This window comes from Lampris incognitus, chromosome 3 (assembly GCF_029633865.1).
Source record: "Lampris incognitus isolate fLamInc1 chromosome 3, fLamInc1.hap2, whole genome shotgun sequence".
Lineage (NCBI taxonomy): Eukaryota > Metazoa > Chordata > Actinopteri > Lampriformes > Lampridae > Lampris > Lampris incognitus.
Window position 1 is genome coordinate 31159171 of NC_079213.1, and position 19549 is coordinate 31178719.

General features: G+C 46.6%; 2 protein-coding genes across 2 annotated transcripts; one reads left to right on the plus strand and one right to left on the minus strand.

Annotated features, from left to right (window-relative positions):
- The first annotated feature begins 6076 nt into the window (after window positions 1–6076).
- Window positions 6077–8225, plus strand: LOC130110802 (putative violet-sensitive opsin). The gene is made up of 5 exons (XM_056277982.1): window positions 6077–6416; window positions 6560–6728; window positions 7510–7675; window positions 7792–8031; window positions 8124–8225. Exons 1-5 carry the CDS (start codon window positions 6077–6079, stop codon window positions 8223–8225), a joined length of 1017 nt encoding a protein of 338 aa, XP_056133957.1.
- A 607-nt stretch (window positions 8226–8832) lies between these two features.
- calua (calumenin a) lies at window positions 8833–13831 on the minus strand. The gene is made up of 7 exons (XM_056276293.1): window positions 13716–13831; window positions 12491–12709; window positions 11887–12080; window positions 11547–11713; window positions 11374–11434; window positions 10628–10827; window positions 8833–10529 (listed from the first exon to the last, which is right to left on the minus strand). Exons 2-7 carry the CDS (start codon window positions 12706–12708, stop codon window positions 10425–10427), a joined length of 945 nt encoding a protein of 314 aa, XP_056132268.1. The 5' UTR covers window position 12709; window positions 13716–13831; the 3' UTR covers window positions 8833–10424.
- Between the last annotated feature and the right edge of the window lie 5718 nt (window positions 13832–19549).

Genomic DNA, 19549 nt, shown 5'->3' on the forward strand with positions numbered 1-19549 from the left:
TGAAAAGGTTCATCTGGATGGTTTTCTTCTATGTGGGTTGAAAGTTGTTGATACACAACTCTCTCTAGTACTTTAGAAAAGAATGGAAGATTATAGACTAGTCGATATTTATTAAGAGACCCTGGATCAAGTTGCGGTTTTTAAGTAGCGGTTTAACCAAAGGTGTCTTAAAACTGCTGGGAACAGTGCCAGTAGTAAATGACAAATTAAAAATTGTAGGTCTCAGGAAAGGCCAGATGGCTTTAAAAAGTTTTGCCGGTAAGGGGTCAAGTAGACAAGTAGTTGGTTTAGAAGCTGACATGAGCTTAGTCAAAATATCAAGAGAGATAGCCTCAAAAGCTGTAATAACAGGGACTGTCAGTGACTCATTGTGTAGATATGAATTTGGTATGATAGGATCTGCAGGAGTAGCTGGAGTTGAAGAACTAATTTTGTTTATGATCTCATCAATGTTATTGGAGAAAAAGTCTAGAAACTCGTGGGCCGTGAATGGTGAGCAGCTAATAGACAGCTGCTTTTTAGTAAGTTTAGATACAGTGTCAAAGAGAAATCTGGGGTTATGTTTATTAATATTGATTAAGTGAGAGAGATATGCTGCTTTTGCAACAGATAAAGCATGCTCGTATTTCAATAAACACTCATGTATGTATGTAATCCAGTCACCTGCGGTTTCATCAACTGTTGCAAAGAATTTGAGATGGACAAATAGACGCATTTTCAGTTGTTTACTACATTTTGAATAATCCAAAATCCATGCAAATATTGGCACAAGTTCACATAATATATAGTTATGATGGAGTTATGATGGATATAAATCTCCCTGTCACCCTTTGTCGGGTGGTGTTTATCTTCTTCAAACTCAGGTCCTCTACCAGAGGCCTGGGAGGTTGAGGGTTCTGCGTAGTATCTTAGCTAATCCTTGGACCGCACTCTCCTGGACAGAGACCTCAGATGTTGATCAGGGAATCTGCTGGAGCCATTCTCCCAGTTTGAGGGTCACAGCCACTAGTACCCCTATTACCACTGGGACTACTGTGGATTCCACACAGGTTTCATCAACATTGGACCTCAAAACTGGACCAGTGGTGTATGCATGGACAAATAAATAAGCTGACACCAATCCATCATCTCCCATGAAAACGACTATGTGCTGGCATTGCATTGGGCTCCGCAGCACATAGTCATTTTGCCGCTTTAGCTAATTTCACATCTTTTAATTGAAAATTCATTTGAACATTTTGATATTCAAAAAGCTTTTTAACAATTGAAATGCAACTCAACTTTTTAAAAAGTTGTTTTTTTTAAATAGTAATGTTAAATGTTTGAACAATGCATGAAATGTGAGGGGTGGCAATACAACTGAGTCAAAGATCTCCAGTTCAAGCCACACTTACTGCATAACGTTTTGTTTAAAGCCTGTAATTAATGACCTAATTGCTTGAATGGTTAGCTAAATCAAAGTTTACAGGAGGAGAAGTCAGTGGTTAAACTAGGCTTGAGTCTTTACCATGTTGCTCTGCCAACCCTCGGCCACGGATTTGTGGCCGAGGGTTTAGGTTTATCTTCTCCAAGATAATCAAAATTGGATTGGGCAGTGACAATTTAAGAGAAAATCTCATCCACACAGCCTGATCTGGAGGTGGCACCGCAGCACAGCAACATACTTTGCACACTTAAAAGACAATCTTAAAACGTTCATCTATCAATATGTTTGCTGTGCTGTAGTCTTCACGGCACAGCAAACATCCATTAATTCCTGGCTTCAAATTATGATTTTACATGTCTTCCTATCTCTCTAGCCCATCCTTTCAGCCTGTCTTAACCTTCCTGTCTAAAATGGTAAAATTGCCTTCCTGTCAAAGATGAAGCGTTTAATTTATGCAACCCTACAGGGCTTTACAGTCTCAGGGGGATTTATAGTCCCACAATGTTGCACAACTCAAGGAAAGCACAAGTTTAAATCATTTCAAAAAAAGGAACCAAAAGACGGTTTTAAAGAGGTGTAAGGATGAGGAGGAGGCCTTGCTTCTCTCTTGACAATGATACCTTGGTGGATGCTATTGTTGTTTTTCCTCATTATTGTTTTTGATTTGGGGATTTTTGTTCCCCGGTATTTTATTGCTGTCATCGTTCTTTTTCTAATGGGACACCATTATCATTGCTTTTATTATCTGGGTTTCTTTTTTCACTTGTTTTTGGTATTTTTATGCTTTAATTTCTTTGCTCACACACACACATGCACGCACACACACAAACGCACACATATTAATTTCATTTTTTCCACTATTTTTCTTATTTTTATTCCGTTTTTAATTTCCATCACTACTATTTTTTTCAGTTTTTTGTTTTTTTACTCATTGACAAGGTAAGTCATTGAGCAAGGCATACTCTGATTTGTAAAAAAAAAGTTTATTGATGAAATTGTACAGCTTGAGCATCAGAGAGGGGGCAGGATATTATAAGTAGAAACTTCCTCCTGCTCCTTTTCGAACATGTAATGTTTGTTTGTGCCGTGTTTAAAATAATTACATTTGCTTTCTATGTTTGAAACAAAGACCTACCTACCTACCTACAATGGAAAACAGGGGCTACAGTAAATGACAGTAGATTATAACCTTTCCACTTAGACCCTTGATTCAGATAATGAAAAATTACAGAAAAAAACTTTTCAGGTAAAAAAGGGCAGAAACTTCAAGAAGAGCAGTAGAGGAGGCATCCCTCTTCCAAGATGGCATCTCATCTCATCTCATCTCACCTCATCTCATCTCATCTCATCTCATCTCATCTCGTCTCGTCTTGTCTCATCTCGTCTCGTCTCATCTAACCTCATCTCATCTCACCTCACCTCATCTCGTCTCATCTCATCTTGTCTCATCTCGTCTCATCTCACCTTGTCTCATCTCATCTCATCTCGTCTCACCTCATCTCATCTCACCTCATCTCATCTCGTATCATCTCATCTCATCTCGTCTCATGTCACCTCATCTCATCTCATCATCATCATCATCAGCCGCTTCTCCAGGGTCGGGTCGTGGTGGCAGCAAGCTAAATAGGGCGCTCCAGACGTCCCTCTCCTCAGCAACGCCCTCCAGCTCCTCCTGGGGGATCCCAAGACGGTCCCGTGTATGCGTTACCATCTTGCAGTGCATACAAAACTGAGCAAGGTAGACAATGAGTTAACAGATTTAGAAATAAAACACTCAGTGAGAGCTCTTAAAGACTACACTCAGCAATACCAGCCCCACCCACCCCCACCACTGTGTGTGTGGCTATTGTGGAATTCTTCCGCTTCCTGGGCGCCATCCTCACCCACGACCTCAAGTGGGAGCTCAATATCAGCTCCCTCACCAAGAAGGCACAAGCAGAGAATGTACTTCCTGTAGCAGCTGAAGAAGTTCAACCTGCCAAAGCCAATGATGGTGCACTTTTAAACTGCCATCACTGAGTCCACTCTCACCTCCTCCATCACTATCTGGTACATTGCTGCCACTGCCAAGGACAAGGGCAGACTGCAACGTATCATTCGCTCTGCTGGGAGGGTGATTGGCTGCAACCTGCCATCCCTTCAGGACCCGTACGCCTCAAGGACACTGAGGCGAGTAAGAAAGATCATGGTCGACCCTTCCCACCCAGGCCTTGGTCTCTTCAAGACACTCCCCTCTGGCAAGAGGCGAAGGTCTGTACAAACAAGAACCTCGCACCACAAGAACAGCTTCTTCCCTACACCAGTCGGCCTTTCCAACAAGCCCCCAGACACCCACAGATCCTGACACTGTCCCACCTCCTTCGACCCTCTCTCCACAGCACAACACAACATCCACCTACACACATGCACACATACTCACATGCACAAACACACTGCAATATATCTATCTGCCCTACTATGCCCTCTGTACATGAACACTTTGCGTAAACCCCTGTAAATAACTCCTATTCTGCAAATAACTTCTTATCTAAAATTCTCATTTAAAAGTTTGCCATATTGCCAGTGTTTCCCCATCACTGCACCTTATTTTTATTTATTTTTACTTTATTTTATCTTGTATATTTATTTTATTATTCTTTTAACTTTTATCATTAATATTTACTGTTGATTTTCCCTCTTGCACCAACATACCAAGACAAAGTCCTGGTATGTTCTTGAACTACTTGGCTATAAACCTGATTCTGATTCTAAACAAACAATGCACAAAAACCAAAAAAAAGAAAGAAAGAAAGAAAGTGGATGCTGGAATCGCCCTGCAAGTGGAACCACGTGAAACGACGTCCCCAGACAGAAGAGTGCTGTCCCATGTAGTATCATCATCTGAGTGTTAAAGACACTTGGAAATAAATAAAAGAGCTGTCATGTACACACAGCAGGCAGACCCAGGCACACCACTCACACAGGCCTGCAACGTGCTTGCAGTCGGCAGGATCTGGTGCAGAAGACTTACCCACCTTGCACTGAATAACACGCTATCCTTGGACATGCAATTCGGACAAGGACAAATTCCACTTAAAAATGTCCACGGGAGGATCCCCAGGAGAAACCTCAAGAAAAGCATCAGAGGATCTTTACTCCACGACAAATAGACACATTCAAGGGGACTGGCGGGGACAACCATCCTGGTGGTGCCTGCTTTAACGAGACACCATCACCGTTTAAACTGTATACCCAAAGCGATTCAGAGACTGGCAAGGATGCACACAGCTCCTCACTCCTTTGGATGTGCTGACAGGGAGAAGAAGTCCAGAAAGAGCCCAGGGCACGGCTACAGGTGTGCAAATCTCCGATATGGATCGATTTAATCCCCGATAATCGATTTCTTTATATGTACTAACGTCCCTGGGTTAAGATTTAACACACAGCACCAGTCACCCAAAGGGGGATGGAAAGGGGCGATGTCAGTCTTACAAAGGGCTGTTGGCTTTTGAGCGGGCAAGGAAGCATTGCAATAGCAGACTGAGAAAGAAAACACATAAAAGCACCAAATCACTCCAGTTTTGCTGATGACAAAACAGGGGAAAAAGAGAAAGTGGACGCGTCTTCCCCAAAACATCTCGGAGATGGAGAGATGGACCGTCTCGTGCAGCATCAAAAACTGGAGCGGCGCAGGGCCTTGCAAAATGATAGAGCTCTCATTCATTCAGCACAGACAGACTTGGGGCTGTTATGAGGTATCAGCAGTGTGTCCTCTGCTGCAGGTCTGTCTCACCAATGACCCACATGCTATGCAGTTACATGCACCTCACAGGTTTTCAGCAGAAAGATGGTCACACTTATTCCTTCTGTAAGAGTATCAAGACACTCACCACCTTTGTATGTATGTATGTATCTATGTAAACTTAGCACAAAAAGTAAGGAAATGTGTGTTTGGTAGATTATGTCTTTGTTGTAACAATGCTTCTTGGCAGTAAATCTTATATCAGGCACCTGATTGTCAGCACCTGGGGTACCAGAGGCTCAAAACAAGAGTCAATAGCAACAGCAAAATAAGCTGTTTGGCATTGGCAGAGATTTGGCAAATTTTTCATGGAGCGCAACCCACATACTCAGCTCTGCTGCTCATCCCACAAATGCATGTTCCTTACAAATGTGGCCCCATTTAAAAGGGAAATAAACAGGCTTTCCAACGGTATAAGATTTATTGACAAGAAGCATTGTTACAACAAAGAAATCATCTACCAAACACACATTTCCTTACTTTTTGTGCTAAGTATATGTATGTATGTATGTATGTATGTATGTCGTCAGTGTACGTAAGTATTTCAGTATAGATCATGATGCTGTATAATGTGCAGCCCAACCAAAATATAGCAAAAGCCCATTCTGTACCTAAATCCCTCTGTTCTTACTCCATCCAGCTCACTTGTTCTCGCTGACTGCTCTAAATGGAATTAAACTGTTGTGTGGCACGCGTCCACAGCCAGAAGGTGAATATGACGGAAACCATCTAATCCCAAAATTTGTGCCCGTAACGAGATCAAGAGCTCTTCCTCCCTTCTGTAATCTTCAGTGTAAGTGGCTTATGGCGGTATAAAAGGGGTCTGAATGCAAAGCCATTCGATTCTTGCGCGCAGCTGATGAGCCGAGATGGGGAAGCATTTCCACCTGCACGAAAACATCTCCAAAGTGAGTCCCTTCGAGGGACCACAGTACTACCTGGCTCCGACATGGGTCTTCTATGTACAGACCGCCTTTATGGGCTTCGTCCTATTTGCGGGGACTCCTCTGAATTTCATTGTTCTTTTTGTGACGATGAAATACAAGAAGCTGAGGGTGCCACTGAACTACATCCTGGTCAACATTTCATTAGCAGGCTTCATTTTTGTCACTTTCTCAGTGAGCCAAGTGTTCATATCCACATTGAACGGGTACTTCATATTTGGCCATACGATGTGTGCGTTGGAATCTTGCATGGGATCTATAGCAGGTAAAAAAAAATACCCCAAACTTCCCCTGAGTGAACATATTTTGTTGATATTTTTCCTCAAGTTTGGTGAAAAACATTGCAAAACCTATTTCTTAAATGTATTTCATGTCTTCAAAAAAAAAACCCCATCTTCACGACTCCAGCTCTGGTGACAGCATGGTCTCTAGCTGTGCTTTCGTTTGAAAGATATTTGGTCATCTGTAAGCCCTTTGGCGCCTTCAAATTCGGAAACAATCACGCCCTGGCGGCTGTTGGCTTCACCTGGTTCATGGGGATCGGCTGTGCCACTCCACCATTCTTCGGCTGGAGCAGGTAAATATCCCACCCTTTCTCGGAGATGACGTAGATGACTTGAATTAGAGGGAGAATAGAACGGCCGGGTATCACCGGGAGCACGACTGGCAGTGTTTCTGGGTTGGGAACCACTAGGGGTAATATGCCCCACCATTTGAATTTGCTTTCCCCTGGAGAAACCTGAAGCTGGCAGGTTAAAAGAAGTGGCCGGGGGCATCTGGGTGGCATTGCGGTCTATTCCGCTGCCTACCAACACGGGGATCGCCGGTTCGAATCCCCGTGTTACCTCCGGCTTGGTCGGGCCTCCCTACAGACACAATTGGCTGTGTCTGTCTGCGGGTGGGAAGCCGGATGTGGGCTTGTGTCCTGGTCGCTGCACTAGCGCCTCCTCTAGTCGGACGGGGCGCCTGTTCCGGAGGGGACTGGGGGGGAATAGCGTGATCCTCCCACGCGCTACGTCCCCCTGGCGAAACTCCCCACTGTCAGGTGAAAAGAAGCGGCTGGTGACTCCACGTGTATGGGAGGAGGCATGTGGTAGTCTGCAGCCCTCCCCGGATCGGCGGAGGAGGTGGAGCAGAGACCGAGACACCTCGGAAGAGTGGGGTAATCAACTGGGGAGAAAAAGGGGGGGGGTCGGTTAGTTTAACATGAATCAGAAAGATTCAAGTGGAAGTCTACAACAGGGGTCACGCAATGGTGGAACCTTTGGAGAACGGGTGATTGGAAATGCCGATCTGGCATGTAAAGGAGAGAAAGGGGGGGGATTTTAAAAAAAAAAACGATCAAACGTGCTTCACAGGTATATCCCTGAGGGTCTGGGCTGCTCCTGCGGGCCTGACTGGTACACACACAACGAAGAGTTCCACTGTAGCAGCTACACCAACTTCCTCATGGTGACTTGCTTCTTCGCACCGCTCGCCATCATTATCTTCTCCTACTCCCAGCTGCTGGGGGCACTACGTGCTGTGAGTAGAAGTTTATTTGCCACCAAAAAGGGAAGACATATAAACGGCAAAAATGCACGCGCCACGGTTTGGTTAATTACCCGAACTCGCTTAACGTACAAGGTTTTTCCATTCAGGTTGCGGCGCAGCAAGCTGAGTCAGCCTCCACCCAGAAGGCAGAGAAGGAGGTGTCCAGGATGATCATCGTGATGGTGGGATCCTACATCACCTGCTACGGGCCGTATGCCTTCGCTGCAGGGTACTTTGCCTACTCATCAGAGGAGTACAGAGACTACCGCCTGGTCACCATCCCAGCATTCTTCTCGAAGAGCGCGTGTGTCTACAACCCCCTCATTTACGCCTTCCTGAATAAACAGGTGAGTGGAGATGGAAATTTAAAATAAAAATAAAAAATCAAATGCAGGCTGCCATCTGCGCATGTACATTAAGATGACTTTTGTTTCCTCAGTTCAATGCCTGCATCATGGAGACAGTCTTTGGGAAGAAAATGGACGACACCTCGGAGGTCTCCTCTAAGACTGAGACCTCTTCAGTTTCAACAGCTTCTTAAACTTCTCTCTGTCTCTCTCTCCCTCTCTCTCATGGTTTGAATGGGGTTGGTTTTTTTTTTTGTTTTTTGGGAGCAACAAAAGGGTATATGGATCAAACACTGAAGAAACACTCTGCCAACTTTACGAAGGGACTCCTCAAAATTGGATTTTAAATTTCGAAGTGCATTCCTTCCAAACTTAGCATCCATTGTTCCTTGCAGAAAGTGAATAGATGCTCGTCACCAGAACATGAACGCGTGGAGAACAAAACTCAGCAGCCATAACAGTACATTATCATCACTTCCACTCCTGGAACACACTCTTTTTAACACAGGAATGTAACATGTAAAAGCAAGTAGTTGTTCACCCTCCGCTGATGACGTGATACTGTATTATGCTGATGATACTGTATTATACTGTAGCACATTTTTCAGTAGTTGAATGCAAGGAAAAACAAACAAAAAAACTGGATACTTTTTCTCTCTCCAAGTTCGTGACTTACTCTTGATTGCTTATCTATATGTGAGAAAGCCATTTGAATATATCGTGATATAAAAACTCTACTGTAAAATGATGTATCTAGACTGAATAAAGCATTTCACTGTATTTACAATGCATGAACACACATTTGGTCAATGTTTTGTTTTTATTTAAAAATAGGCTGTAAAATTCAAAGTACAGTATTCAGCCCCATATATGAATCGTCATACATTCTGCCTTCGTGCAAATGAGTGAATATCTAATGTGAAAGAGTTTTCAATGTGTCCAATAAGAACATCCATCCATTATCCAAGCTGCTTATCCCAATTGGGGTCGCAGCAGTCATTGGGCAGCAGGCGGGGAGACACCCTGGACCTGCCGCCAATACAAACAATGGTTAACAATTCTTTTTAAAACATCACTGCTCAGTCCTGCTTGTCCAGCAGCTTCGTTTCTGAACCAAAGTTGAGGCACTTTCACGCTGGTCTGCCAAATGACTTGGTTTCTCTCCTAAATCTTAAAACTGTCAGCAAAACAGAAATGACTAAGTTTCACCCTAAGAGTTCTGCAAAAGGAGATGACAAAAAGACAGACAACTGAAATTCCTGTGAGGCTTGACCAACAGAAAAAGGCAGGGAGACGCTCCACAAAGAGCTCAGTTATATGGTTATACCTTTATCTGTGCTTAATCCTTTAAAAAAAAAAACAGGACAGCACGACTCAACAGGATCAAGGATGCATGGTTTGTTAATGCTGATGAAAACATGAGGTGAGGAAGCCTCTCGCTCTGAAGATGAGGGGCTTTATTTAAAGTGAGTGATCAACATGTTAACGAGAGCACACCTTTGATTTTTTTCAAAAAGACAACTATTGGACCGTATTGTGTGCAAGCACAATTTTTGCGAGAAAAGGGTAACAGCAAGAGTTAAAGGGAAGGTTTACAAGATGGTTGTGAGACCAGCTATGTTGTATGGTTTGGAGACAGTGGCACTGATGAAGAGACGGAGGTGACAGAGTTGAAGATGCTAAGATTTTCACTGGGAGTGACGAAGGACAGGATTAGGGACGAGTATATTAGAGGGACAGCTCAGGTTTGACAGTTTGAAGACAAAGCAAGAGAGGCAAGATTGAGATGGTTTGGACATGTGTGGAGAGACGCTGGATATATTGGGAGAAGGATGCTGAATATGGAGCCGCCAGGGAAGAGAAGAGGAAGGCCAAAGAGGAGGTTTATGGATGTGGTGAGGGAGGACATGCAGGTGGCTGGTGTGACAGAGGAAGATGCAGAGGACAGGACAAGATGGAAATGGATGGTCTGCTGCGGCGACCCCCTAACGGGAGCAGCCAAAAGTAGTAGTAGAAGCAGCAGTAGTAGTAGTTGTCTGCTAGCACAACCAGGGACAGTAAACTACACTGAGCGCAATAAAAAGGATGGAATTTGACGTCTCATGAAATGGAACATCAATTCTGCTCGTATCATTCAGTGCTGAATAAAAGGTTAGTATAAAAACAAGTGAAATCCCTAATGGAAAACAAGTCAAGCTTTTTTACTTGACCGGGGGTGTGATAATGTAACACAACTCAAAGGCAAGATTTGGACCCGGGAGAACATAAACACATAAAAATACCAAAATGCCATTACTCGTCAGACTAGCCAAACAACCTTGTGTTTGTGTAGGCTCCCTACAAAATAAATATCATCTCTCAAATCGGTGAATTTATCTATCTAAAAACAGTCTCTAGAACTCATCGTGTCGTACTAGCGCCTCCCCGAAGTCAGTTGCCTGGCTTCCGACGAACAGGTCGTACTTGTTAAGGATTTCCTCCTTGGTAAGCTTCTCATCCTAAAGTAACAAGGATATGAACAGGATTTATTTTCATATGGTCATTTGATTATAAATCGAAAGACAGGGCAAAAAGAAGAAGCCCAAGATTGACCCACCTTGTTGGTGTCAGACTCATAGATGAGATGTTTGGCTTCTGCCTCCGCGTGGTCGTAATCGGATGGCATTATCCAGTCCATCGTCTCCTCCTTGTCCATCTTTCCGTCTTTATTTTTGTCCCTGAACTCGACGAACTGCTCCCGCTCCGTCACCAACCACTCTGGCTCCTCCTGCCCATCTTCATGATTGTACATGTCCCCTGAGAGGTAAAGGACAGTGAGAAGGGTTCTCAAGGATAAAATGCTAGAGTACTCAACTGCTATGTATAACATCTGTGTGATGATGGCAAACTTTTTCTTTTTTTGGATTTTCCCCCTTTTTTCCTCCCCAATTGTATCTAGCCAATTACCCCACTCTTCCGAGCTGTCCCAGTTGTTGCCCCACCCTCTGCCAATCCGGGGAGGGCTGCAGACTACAACATGCCTCCTCCAATACATGTGGAGTCGCCAGCCACTTCTTTTCACCTGACGGTGAGGAGTTTCACCAGAGGGACGTAGCGTGTGGGAGGATCATGCTATTCCCCCCCAGTTTCTCCTCCCCCCCGAACAGGCGCCTCGACTGACATACGGCTTCCCACCCGCAGACACAGCCAATTGTGTCTGTAGGGACCCCAACAAGACTGGAGGCAACACGGGGATTTGAACCAGAATTCCCACATTGGTAGGCAATGGAATAGACCGCTACGCTACCCCGAAGGCCACAATAAACATTTTCTAGAAAGGAAGAAACATTTATTAATCCTTACCAATGTACTCCGTCAGGCTAATTAAGCCATCGCCGTCCTTGTCGATGTCTTCCATTGTTTCCTGGTATTGGTGAAACAGAAAAGTACAATTACTAAGAAGCCAATTTATGATGCCTTTTTCCTCTTTAAATCTCATTTTAAGTGAGCAGAATATTTACATTGCACATACATACCAGCACCACTATGTCTTTCATGTGCGTGTAGTCTTCAGGGTGGAGGAAGGATGTGAACTCCTCTTTGTCTGCAATGAGGTCCCCGTTCCTGTCTGCGACTTTGAAGCGTCTCTCATCTCTTGCCATCATCTGTTTATAATTGTAACCGTCGTCCACTTCTGGGTCCTCTATTGGGTCAGGGGAGATTGTTCAATTAGTTCTTTTCATACGATGAAATAACTGTGCTTATGCATTATTTGGGTCGACATAAATATGACCTTATACACATGCATTATGAAGTGCTAGTTTTGTGAATCAAAATGTGGTAGGGCTTCAAGTTCCCTTCTCTCTCCCTCCTTACCCAGGTAGGTGCCATATGTGACATTCTTGTACTCCTCCCAGGAGATCAGGCCATCTTTATTGATATCAAAGTCATTCCACTGGTTGTCTACATTGACATAAATGTACCTCTTCTGAGCTTTCTTGATCCAGGCCTTCAGCTCCTCCTCAGTGACAAAACCATCCTTGTCATTGTCTATTTTTTCTACGATAAGACTGCAGAAAGACCATTATCAGAACAGATTTGCACAAAACTTGCCGTGAAGTTTAGCTAATATGACCACTGACTGCATTTGCAAAAAGCAAAAGTAAAACATAACCTTGCACAACCAGTTTTTTATCATTCCATAGCATCCCTTATGCTAAAACGCATGTACAGGTTACTTGCGTAGTGTACAATTGAACAGACTTATGGGAAGTTATATTTCCTGCTTCCTTGTGTGGCAACCTCTAAAACCTGTCCAACCTCAAATGCTTTGAAATGATGCAACAAGTCAGTTGAACACTTCCTTTGGCTTTGTCTTGGAAGGCATTTTGGATGGTGGCAAATTGATTGCTAGAATTTATACAGCTGAAGAACGTTATCTTAATCCTCACAAATACAGTTGGGTCACGTGTTAGCTCACCCTAGTCTGTGCTTGCTCTCCTCCGGCGTGAGTTCGTCAAAGGACTTTGCCTCCTCCCGGCCCAGAAAGGCTTCATGGTCGTATTCGTAGCCCTTGGCATCGTCATGCTCACGGCTGCTGAGAGCTTCCTCATGGTGAATGCGGTCCTTCTTCTCCATGGGTTTACTGGTGGCGTAGACTACGCAGAGGGCAAAGCACATCAGCAGTGGCCTGATCATGCTAAGAAAGATAACAAGAGAGTGCGTTAGTGAAAGGGAAGGAGCAAGAAAGAGGAGGAGAGCGAAAGAGAGGTTAACCAAAGGAGTTGAATCAAGTGCAACTGGATTTGGTATATATCCGTGAAGACGTTTCGCCTCTCATCCAAGAGGCTTCCTCAGTTCGTGCCTTTCTGACTAGACCAAGCTCAGAAAGGCATGAACTGAGGAAGCCTCTTGGATGAGAGGCGAAACGTCTTCACGGATATATACCAAGTCCAGTTGCACTTGATTCAGCTCCTTTGGATAACCATGACCTGGATGAATGAGAACATTCACAGAGAAAAGAGGGGTTAAGAAATTGTCATTAATTTCTCCCAATAGTTGTCTGCCGTTTTATAGCCTGCGCAACATCTGTGCAAAGATGAAAACACTCTCAGATACATCATTTACTCGGCATTAATACTTCTGCATTACTTTGGATCAACACAATCCTTAAGAATCCAGAAATGAGTGTGTATATATGTGTAGGACGTGTGGGGGGGGGGGATTGGTCCTGCATGACGTTCGGCTTAATGATATCAAATTACACCATAGTGGAGCCCACCGCAGAGAGGCTGTAAAACATAGCAGTCTGCTGATGGATGGAGGCATCCAAAACGGCACATTTGAAACTGCTCGCCGTTCAGCGGCGCAGCGTGACAATTACGCCAATTAACTCCCTGTGGCGCGTAAACAGAGACGAGTCTCCAGCTCCAGCAATGAATCGTTTTCCAACATAGACAAGAACACGCCTAACGATACTCAGACAGCCACGGCAGTGAAACTTCTGCCAACCCGCACTGTGAGAGCCATGTATGGTAAACACATTGTCACGACCGCGTTCGCCGTTATGACTGAGGTGTATAGGAATGCGACGTCTAGGCAGGTCTCGGAATAATTGGATAATAACAAGCGCGGCTGTATTCGTTGTTTCACCGACAACTGACAACTGTCGCCCCCCCCCCCAATTGCGAAAGGACGTGCCTTACCTGTCCGAGTGATGCCTGACGCTGTCGAGAGACCTCTTTTTAACGAACCCCTGATTACGGCACAGCCTTATCGCACCAGTCCTCTTGTACAGATCACACCCCAGCGTCAGTGCCCCGTTTCCTTCCACCGCTGTCCAATAGGGTTCCGCCTTGAACACCTCCGCTGATTTGATTGGTCCACTTCAGCAATGGGATTCTTCCGCTCGGTGACGTCGTTCGCCGGGCGGCGGGTTCGCTAAACACGCTCGCTTTTCATTGGTTCCGGTAAGTAGAATACACGGTTTGAGCCAATCGCGGTGTAATGCGAGACCCACGTGCCGCCTGCCACGTCCGCAGCTGTATGAATTGTTGCGGTCTGTTGAAACCTAGCGTAACGTTGCAATACGACTTTACTTGTTCTTCTACAGAAAAGTGATTTGAAGTTGCTGCATAATTTTCTTCCCCGTAGTTTAGATTGTCGACATGACACAACTTCAACCAAGCTCTCATCATTTCATGTAGTTTTACCTGTCTCCGCATCATTTCTCAAAAGGACAGAATTAGACATCTGCCTTCCTCGGTACTGTCGTTAGACTACGTGCAACTACAGCCTTCTATGTGATAGTGCTTCTTTTTAGAAGTGATATTCAAGTTTCAACATTCAAAGTTCGCCTGATTTTATGAGCCAGCCAAGGCTGTTAAATTTAACGCGACAGCTCAATTCCAATATACATCCAGTGCAGTTTGGCATTATTCACATTTTCCTACGGTTTTTTTAAAGGAAAGTTAGAAATTAATTGCTTAGAATTGTTGTAACTAGATGCAAGATACACTGATATGAGACTATAAATGACAATAATATAGCAAAATGAAAAATCATATTAAAGCTGCTAAATGCAGTACATTGATAAGTCATGACTTTGCAAGCCATTGCATCATTATTCATGAAATACACTATGGACCACAAAATCTCAGATTTTAAGTATACAGATAACTTCAGCTCGTCATTTAGGATAAGTCAAGTACCTGTTATAAATTCTTGGGCTACATATTGTTTTTTATTCCGCCTGTCAGAGCCCACTTTGTCCTTGTATTAGAATAATAAAAGAAAGCTTGAATACACAGAGTTGCGGGGGGATTTGCTTGTTTTTTTTTTGTTTTTTTTTTACAGTTTTCAGACTGAGAAATAGAAGCTTTTGATGGGCACTAAAACATTCGTTCGGGAAGCAAGTCAGCTAATAGAAGACGGATAAAGGATGCAGGATGCAGAGCAACCGACCAGGAGAAGTTCTGTTAAGACAGGAGCGTTAAAGGTTGAAGCTGGAAACATGCAGTTTTGGTTGTTATCATAGCATGGATATTAATTATGATAACACCAGGCTTGCACACTTGCTGTCATTTCTCTTCAAGATAAAACCCCTGGATTTAACACCTCGGCAAATAGATTTCGTGAGAATTTGCACCTTTCCCAGAAAAATTTATCGTTTTTTTCGGTGTTTTATAATTGTTTAACCCACAATTATGATAATTCTGAAGACATAATGATGAATTAGAATTGCACTTGTGCACGTGCCTCATTGGAAGAGGTTCGGGATTTTGGAGGACAGTCAGAGGAGGGAGACAGTCAGAGGAACGTATGTTCAGGATATTGAGGATAAGGAACAGGGCATAGAAGAGTGGGAGGATCCTCGTCATCCACAACTAAAACCAGTGATAGTCCACCACAAACAACATTACCTGCACCATGTGCCAACTCCCATCAGCACCACCATTACAGTCATCCTCATCAAAAAGAAACTCAATTAAAACCAGACAATTCTTTCGGAAATTGTGAAAAGTGAGCGGTGCCTTCTCTCCTCAGGAGAAGATAGACGGCGTGGAGCAACGGCCGAGAAGCAAATGAACGCGTCGACGTGTCACCCCCCCCCCTCTCTCTCTCTCTTTCGCTTCCTCTCTCTCTCTCTCTCTCTGTCCCACTCTCTCCCTATCTATCTATCTATCTATCTATCTATCTATCTATCTATCTATCTATCTATCTATCTATCTATCTAAGCCCCCAATTGCGAGGTAGCTAGCTAGCTAGCTCCGGACCTCCGACACGGGGCTCCGCCTGCAGGACGTTCCTTTCAGCGACACAGGTGTCACCCTCCTGTGTGACGTCTCCACGGGACAGCCCAGGCCCATCGTCCCGGACAGCTGGAGACGCCCCGTGTTTGAAGCTGTGCACGGCCTCTTATCCAGGCGGTAAGCCATCCGTGCGCCTGACTTCTGCTAAGTTTGTGTGGGAGGGACTTAAGAGAGACGTGAAAGCGTGGGCCGACTCGTGTGTTGCCTGTCAGCGGGCTAAGATACACCGCCACATTAAGGCGCCCCTGGAACGCTTCGCAGTGCCGGAGAGACGATTTGACAATGTCCACGTCGACCTGGTTGGTCCCCTACCCCCCTCCCATGGATTCACCTACCTCTTCACTGTGGTGGACAGGACTACGCGCTGGCCTGAAGCTGTTCCCCTGGCATCCACGACGTCTGCTGATGTGGCCCGGGCTTTTATTGGGTCGTGGGTCTCACGTTTCGGTACGCCTTCCGACCTTTCATCTGACCGCGGGCCACAGTTTACCTCAGAGCTATGGAATGCTGTGGGTGAGGCTCTGGGCGTCAAGCTTCACCGCACTACCGCCTACCACCCTCAGGCGAACGGCCTATGTGAGCGCTTCCACCGGTCCATGAAGGCTGCGCTTCGGGCTACTCTCAAGGACTGCAACTGGGTCGACAAGCTCCCACGGGTCATGCTGGGCCTGCGGACCGCCCCGAAGGAAGACTGTTATGTATGCACACATCGACAGTGCTGTATTTGATTTGGTGCAGTTCTATTGTGCTGGGATCGATTGGTGATGCCTGCGGGCTCTGGGTTGTTTGATCGGGTCTGCCTTTGATGCTGTGTCAGTCTAAATAAAGAATGCCACGGAGAGGTTGTGTCGAGCGACAGCGCTGTGTCCTGACGTGATTTAAAAATACAATATTGGCGACGAGGATGGCTGATATCTCTCTCCCACCACCTGCCCCCTTCCTGGCATTACCTGGCGAGCCTCCGGTACCATGGACTCGCTGGCGACATAGTTTTGAAAATTACATCATCGCCTCAGGGCTCGACGACGTGAGCCAGGCTAGGAAGACGGCTCTGTTGCTACACTGCTTGGGAGCAGAGGGTCATCGTGTGCTCGGGTCTCTGGGGAACGTCACAAGCTTTGCCGAAGCTGTGGGACTTATGAGCACCCATTTCGCTGCTCCACAGAGTGCCCTCCTTCGGCGATTTATATTCCGTCAGCGACACCAACTGCCTGGTGAGTCTGTGCGGCAGTACGTAGCTAATTTGCGAGGGCTAGCTAGCTCATGCAAGTTTGGCGCGCTTCAGGACGAGATGGTTCGCGACCAGCTAATCGAACACACCAACAACGCAAAGGTGCGTGAGACTCTCCTGCTGGAAAAAGACGATCTGCTGCTGTCCAGAGCAATTACCATCGCACTACAGGTTGAGGGAGCAGCTGAGTGTGCTGCTATGCTAAATACACAGCAAGTGGCCACCTCCAGTCAAGCTGCCAACGACTCCTCCCTCTACTCACGGCTGCCCCTCGGGACGCAACCCAACCAGAGCGAGGCGGGCGCCGACTCCACTGGGGACGTCTTGCAACTGCAACGACGGCGTTCTCGGCCCCGCCCTCAACAGTCCTGTGGTAACTGTGGGTCTCGGTCTCATGTTTCAAGGGCTCAGACATGCCCTGTCCGTGGCCAGACATGCCGTAGCTGCGGTAAGCACAATCACTTTGCCAACGTCTGTCGATCTTTCCCGGCTGGGTCAGAGGGCCACACCCCCCAGTCTTCAACCGCCGTCATTCACAAGGTGGGCTCTGCGCCAGTGTCATTCAAATCATGCACAGTCGACATTAATGATGTGTGCATCCCCCTGCTGTTGGACACCGGTGCAAGTGTGTCTCTCCTGAATGTTGATACCTACAGTCAATTTTTCGGTTCACTGCCACTGTCCGCACCCTCAGCTGTCCTCTGTGGGTATGGTGACTCCAAAATCGATCTGGTTGGCTCTCTCCAAGTGTCTGTCCGCTATGGAACCAAGCTGGTGCCCAATGCAGTTTTTCATGTGGCACGCCGTGGGGCCAACCTGATGGGCCTGGACCTGTTCTCCGCTCTGGGGTTCTCCCTCTTAGACACAAGGGGGGCAGCAATCCTGACTGTCGCCACACCTTGGCAGCAGAAGTGGCCATCGCTGTTTATGGGGCTGGGCTGCCTCTCCGCCTTCACCCATCAACCTCTCCTCAACCCTGCTGTGAAATCTGTCATCCAACCACTGCGCCGCATCCCGTTGGCTCTCCGTGATGGGGTCTCCGCCGAGCTGCAACAACTGCTGGAAGCTGGCATCATTGAACCGGTGGACGCGTCACCTTGGGTCTCAAACCTCGTGGTGGCAAAGAAGAAGTCGGGGGGCCTGCGTGTCTGCGTCGATCTACGTGCAGTAAATAAGGCAGTGGTCCCTGATAAGTATCCACTGCCCACCTCAGAAGAACTCACTGCTCAGTTCCATGGCTCTGAGGTGTTCTACAAGCTCGACCTCAGACAGGGGTACTTACAGGTGCCCCTCCACCCCAGCAGCCGAAACCTCACAGCCTTTGTGACACATGCAGGAGTGTTTCGCTACACCAGGATGCCTTTCGGTCTCAGCTCCGCCCCTAGCTGCTTCCAGAAAATCATGGTCTCCGTGCTGGCTGGCATACTGGGCGTGGCCATTTATCTGGACGATATAGTGGTACACGGGCCCACCAGTGAAATCCACGACAAGCGCCTTAACATGGTCTTCGCAGCCCTGTCCAAGCACAAGCTAACTCTCAATGCTGAGAAATGTGTCCTCTCTGTGCCAGCCATCGACTTCGTGGGGTTCCGGCTGTCAGCGAGCGGTGTAACTCCACTACAATCCAACGTGGACGCCATTCAGGCCATCCCTGAGCCCAGCTCGGCCGCCCAGGTCGCCTCCTTCCTGGGTATGACAAGTTACTACCTGAGGTTTCTTCCCCAGTACTCTGCGACCACAGCCCCCCTGCGCCAGCTGCTGCATAAGGACGAGCCATGGGTGTGGTCAAAGGCATGCAGTGACGCTGTGCGTGATCTCAAGACTCAACTGACTTCACCACCAGTGTTGGCTCACTTCGACATCTCCAGCTCCACCTTTGTGACCTGTGACGCATCAGCCACAGCGATAGGGGCTGTGCTGTCTCAAACCCAGAACGGTGTGGAGAAGCCCATTGCCTTCGCCTCCCGTGCCCTCAACCTGACCGAGCAGCGGTACTCCGTGGGTGAGCGTGAGGCGTTAGCCTGTATCTGGGCTTGTGAAAGGTGGCACCTCTACCTCTATGGCCGCTCCTTCACCCTCAGGACAGATCACCAGGCCCTGACAGCGCTGCTGTCCACATCTGGGACAGGCCACAAACCCCTGAGGCTGCACCGCTGGTCTGATCGCCTCCGCCAGTACAACTTCAGCCTGCAGTTCACCCCAGGCAGAGACAATGTTGTCGCCGACCTGCTCTCTCGCTCTGTCTCCACCCCAGCTCCACAGACGGACACTGACTGTGTGGAAAAGGACATTCCAAATGCTACACACACCCCTCCAGGCCACTGTCTCTCTGCAGGAGCTGAGGGCAGCCTCCGAACAGGACCCTGTCCTCTCCCAGCTCCGCACCTACATCCAGAACGGCTGGCCTCACAAGGTCCCAGAGGAGCTGGCTGCGTTCGCCCGAGTCAGACAGGAGCTCTCCTGCTGGAACGACACCTGCGTGGCACGTGGGTTTTGC